The 5,084-nt window shown below is 54.5% G+C and overlaps 1 protein-coding gene across 1 annotated transcript in view; it reads left to right on the top strand.

The window, feature by feature from the left end:
• The window catches only part of LAMB3 (laminin, beta 3), a 44,362-nt gene that overhangs the window by 22,198 nt on the left and 17,080 nt on the right, over window positions 1–5,084 (top strand). The window contains exons 6-10 of the mRNA XM_010836878.1: window positions 80–271; window positions 776–839; window positions 1,195–1,388; window positions 3,260–3,380; window positions 4,124–4,312. Of these exons, the coding sequence (XP_010835180.1) occupies window positions 80–271; window positions 776–839; window positions 1,195–1,388; window positions 3,260–3,380; window positions 4,124–4,312 (760 nt within the window). The remainder of the gene's footprint in view (window positions 1–79; window positions 272–775; window positions 840–1,194; window positions 1,389–3,259; window positions 3,381–4,123; window positions 4,313–5,084) is intronic.

Raw genomic sequence — 5,084 nt, 5'->3', positions numbered from 1 at the left:
AGCGTCTTTCTGTGACCGTGTCCTCCAGGCGGGGTCACTCAGGCCTCCCTCACCCCCCCCACCCTGTGTGTCCCTGCAGGGGCCCGTGCCTGCAGGCTTGCTGATCGAGCGCTCCTCGGACTTCGGCAAGACTTGGCAGGTGTACCAGTACCTGGCTGCTGACTGCGGCTCTGCCTTCCCCTGGGTCCGCCAGGGCCAACCCCAGGGCTGGCAGGACGCTCGGTGCCAGACTCTGCCCCAGAGGCCTAATGGGCACCAGAACGGGGCCAAGGTAGGAGAGGGCACCCTGAAAAATAGGCATGGGGAGAGGTTTCCCACTTCCTGTCACTCACGTGGTCACCCAGGCTTTGGGGAATCTGTGAGAACCCTCCCCCTCCTTCGGGCAGAGCCTTGCTATCTTTCCTGAGCTCCCCAACAGTGACCCCTCTAGGAGAAGTACATGTGAGTGCATGCTCAGTCATGTCTGGCTGCGACCCCACGGACTGTAGGGGTCCTCTGTCCTCGCCAAGATCCTCTGTCCATGGGATTCTCCAGGCAAGAATGCTGGAGGTGGGGTGCCATTTCCTCCTCCAGGGGATCTTCCTAACCCAGGGATCAAACCCACATCTCTTGCGGCTCCATGTAGGCAGGCATATGTTTACCACCATGCCACCTGGGAAGGAGCCCTCTGGACACCCTCAAGACATTTGGCAGGGCATCAAATGGAAAAGAGGACTTCTGGGCTTGGCCACAGCTCACCTCTTCCTGGGTGTCCCCTTACTCTGCCTCTCTGCAGGTCCAGCTCAACCTTATGGATTTAGCCTCTGGGATCCCAGCCACACAAAGTCAAAAAATTCAAGGTCAGTGTGGCTACTCCTCTAGCCCGTGGGACTGTGGGTAGAGAACAAAATAGGCTTGCAGCTCAGATCATGGACATTTCCTAGTCTTTGCTGCCTCTGTCAACGTGGTTGGATTGAATACCGGCCCTGCTTAAGCTCGTAGGGGTATGGTGCTGGCCAGCCACTCATAAGGCCCGAGTCAGGGTTGTGGGGGGTCTTTTCTGTTGTAGGAGGGTTGGGGAAGATGGGTAGTGAGACCAGAGTTCCTTTCCTTATTGTCCTGCCCTAGGAGACTCTGTGTCTAAATTCTGGTGTTTTTTTTTTTCCTTTTCCCCCCATACCTGCCCCCTCCCTCCTTGCTGTTCGTTCTTCGCAGAGCTGGGGGAGATCACCAACTTGAGGGTCAACTTCACCAAGCTGGCGCCTGTGCCCCAGAGGGGCTACCACCCTCCCAGTGCCTACTACGCTGTGTCCCAGTTGCGTCTGCATGGGAGCTGCCTCTGCCATGGCCATGCGGACCGCTGTGCCCCCAGTTCCAGAACTCCTGCCAGCCCCTCCAGCGCGGTGCAGGTGGCAGCCCAGGGCAGGAAGGGAGAGGGGAGCGGGCGGGGCAGACTGCGGGCATCCTCGGGACCCCTGGAGAGGGGTGGGGCACTTGATTGAAGACTTGAGTACTGACTGTTTTAGCGATGGCGAAGATGAGTGTAAATGGTTATCGTTTTCAAGGTCCCATTTGGTAGCACTTCTTTGGATCTGCTTTATTATTTGAGATGATTTTTATTCAGTAACATAGATGTAAGTATAAGTATACGTGTAAGTAGAAATATATGCATGGGTATTGCAGGGAGCTCAAGGCATTGATTCTTAGCCCTGGTCATATATCATAATTTCCTGGGGAGCTAAAAAGATCACCGGGATCCCTACCTCAGACACTCTAAATGTATTCTTATTATTTAAAGCTCCTGGTGATTCTAACAGCTTGCCAGGATTGAGAGTCCCTGGTTTGGGTGACTTTGAATTCCCTTTAGAGGTGAGATATGGGACAGGAGGAGAGAACAGAGGCTAACACGGATGCTGAGTTCACCCCAGAGCAGCTGAGTCAGATGCGTCAGGGATAGAAAGGGAAGCTCCAGCTTAACAAGTGACCCAGGGGCGTTTGCTGGGAAGCCAGGCTTGAGAGCCATCAGCAGAGGAGAGAGACCCTTGGACCAAGAAGCAGAGGGAGCTGTCATTTCACTTTCCTGCTTCTACAATATTAACAATCGGGAGCAGGATACTTGTTCTAGTGATAAAGGCACACGATGAAATCCTATCAGGTGGCCTGCTAGGGAAAATAAGGGGACAGGAACATTGTGCAGCCTTTTCCTTTCCACTTTCTGGGCCAGTGCTTCCCCCAGGCTGCAGAGGAGGCCAGAGGGAGACTGGTGCCAGGGATGTGACAGCCGTTAGGGCCCCAAAACACAAGACCAGAACACAGGCTGAGTGTGATCACTGGCGTATAAGGATGTAGAGGAGGGCGAGGGCCTGCCCAGCCCCGGTGGTTCTTAACTCTGGCTACTCCATGGAAACACCAGTTTATAAAGTACTGATGTCTGGGCCTTGTCCCTGAGATTGGATGGAATTGGGCCTGAGCATTTATATATATAAAGCTCCTCAAATAATGCTTAAGTGCGTCCAGAGTTGAAATCCATGGAGTTAGAGGGAGCAGGCAGGCCTGATGAAGGATGTGCCATTCCAGCTGGGAAGGATCTCGCTGGTGCATAGAGGGGGAAGGGACTTCTAGGAAGGAAGCAAAGCCTCAGTACAGGCCACAAGGTGGGGAGACGTGGGGCTTGTACAGGGAGCAGCCAGTTCAGCTCAGCTGTGCTGTTAGGGGCGAGTGGAGGGCGAGCATGGAGCAAACACAGTGCGGGTCCTGGATGCCAGCCAGCGGGTGGTGAGCTTAATTTGGAGGACGATTAGCACACAATTGCTATTCTATTTCTGCACCTTAATGAGTCTAGTAACAATTCATCATCACAGTCTCATTAGCCAAACAACTGCAGTCATAGCTTGTTGGAATATAAATCTCCAGAGGGCCCACAAGAATTGCAGTTTACCAACAAGGCTGTGGGAGCAAACTTCCAGGCGCTGTTTTGCATTGGGCAGTATGGGGTTGGATACCATACCAAAATGCAAGGACCGCGCTTTTAAAAACCCAACAGGAGGAGCAGTGTAGATGTGCATGCATACAAACACACGTGTATGTACACACGCACACGTGCACCACACAAGCCGGCCTCTGGGAGTGTCAGATTAGCTCAGTGCAGGCTGGAGGAGCTGGGGTCCGAGCTGGACCCTGGGGTCTAAGCCGAGCGGAAGGGTCAGAGAGGAGAGGGCAAGTCTGTCCCTGGGACGCTCCTGTGATGGTTCCTCCTGGTGACCGATGGCCCCGCCCCCAGGTCCATGAGGTCTGTGTCTGCCAACACAACACCGCCGGCCCCAACTGTGAGCGCTGCGCGCCCTTCTACAACAACCGGCCCTGGAGACCCGCGGAAGACCAGGACCCCCACGAATGCCAGAGTATGAGCCTGGGACCCCCCACCTCCCCTGCAACCACTGGCTGGGGTGCTGGCCTCTCTGGGCCGTGATGACCTCCTCTGGGACACGGGGAGAATCTCGTCTTTATTATTAATATTTAAATCTAAACCAATTGCCCCGTAACTAAAGCTCTCCTTGCTCTTTGGGGAAGGAGAGGGCCTGTGAGTCGCATCCTCCCACCGCCCAGACCTCACAGGGACCACGGGCGGGTTCATATTTCTGATGCCACATGCCGTTCGTGCTAACCCAGGTCCTCCTTCCTCCAGCCTCTCCAGTGCTTTATCCTGTGTAGGACACACTTGGTCTCCCTGTTGTCATTCTTTCTCTTTCAGATGGGCCCCCGGGGGCAGGGCCCTTCCCTCCATAAATGAGGACAGCCAGGGTCCCAGCCTAGAGAAGGACAGTGACCCAGCAGGAGACCCATGGTGGCAGTGGGGGAGGGTTGGCATGGGACGTTTGAACAGCTCTCTCTTTGGCCCCACACGGATATCATCCTGGGATGAGTCCCCACACTGGGAGTCGGGAGGCCCGCGTTCTCCGTTTTCCTTTCTTACTGTATGAACTGAAATAAATTAGACAAGCCTCCCTGGGCTTCAGTGTCCCCGTTTTTCAGACCTGGGCATCTTACAGAGTCACTGGGGATGCCAGCAAGTTAGCATGGAGCGTGCTTTGTAGATGCCAACGAGGCCGGTCTAGTGTTCAACCCCAGGAATCTCCTTTTTCAGGATGTGACTGCAACGGACACTCAGAGACATGTCACTTTGACCCAGCCGTGTTTGCTGCCAGCCAGGGGGCACACGGAGGTGTGTGTGACAACTGCCGGGACCACACTGAGGGCAGGAACTGTGAACGCTGTCAGCTGCACTACTTCCGGAACCGGCGTCCTGGGGCTCCCATTCAGGAGACCTGTATCCGTGAGTAGGGGCTCATCTGTCTATTAATCTGCTCTGGGCTCAACAGAGCACACGTCCCTGAGGACTCACATGAAGTCCCCATGAAGACTTGGGGGCAATTGTTTTGACTTGGCTGTGCCTTCCTAAGCGAGTCACCCAGCCTCTCTGGGTGTCAGTCAATTGGTCAGTCGGTCATTACGTAGAACTTATTTTGAGTATGCTGCTGCTTAGTCACTTCAGTCGTGTCCGACTCTGCGACCCCATGGGCTGCAGCCCGCCAGGCTCCTCTGTCCCTGGGTTTCTCCAGGCAAGAATACTGGAGTGGGTTGCCAGGCCCTGCTCCAGGGGAATTTTCCCAACCCAGGGATTGAACCCGGGTCTCCTGCATTGCAAGCAGATTCTTTGTCATCTGAGCCACCAGGGAAGCCCTTTTTGAGCATAGGAAAGAAAAAAGTCAACATCAGATACAGTTGCTGCTGTCAGGAAACACAGACTGTTTGGTAGTAGAAACCACACACGCAGGAAAATGAGGGTGCACTTGGCCCGTTTACTTGCCTTTACCAGATCCAACCAGGCCATTCTGAAGGAGACCAGCCCTGGGATTTCTTTGGAAGGACTGATGCTAAAGCTGAAACTCCAGTACTTTGGCCACCTCATGTGAAGAGTTGACTCATTGGAAAAGACTCTGATGCTGGGAGGGATTGGGGGCAGGAGGAGAAGGGGATGACAGAGGATGAGATGGCTGGATGGCATCACTGACTCGATGGACGTGAGTCTGAGTGAACTCCGGGAG

The sequence above is a fragment of the Bison bison genome, unplaced genomic scaffold (assembly GCF_000754665.1).
Source record: "Bison bison bison isolate TAMUID 2011002044 unplaced genomic scaffold, Bison_UMD1.0 scf7180017864067, whole genome shotgun sequence".
In the NCBI taxonomy this organism is placed as follows: domain Eukaryota; kingdom Metazoa; phylum Chordata; class Mammalia; order Artiodactyla; family Bovidae; genus Bison; species Bison bison.
The sequence above is the reverse complement of the archived record's forward strand: the minus strand, read 5'-3'. Positions and strand labels throughout refer to the sequence as shown.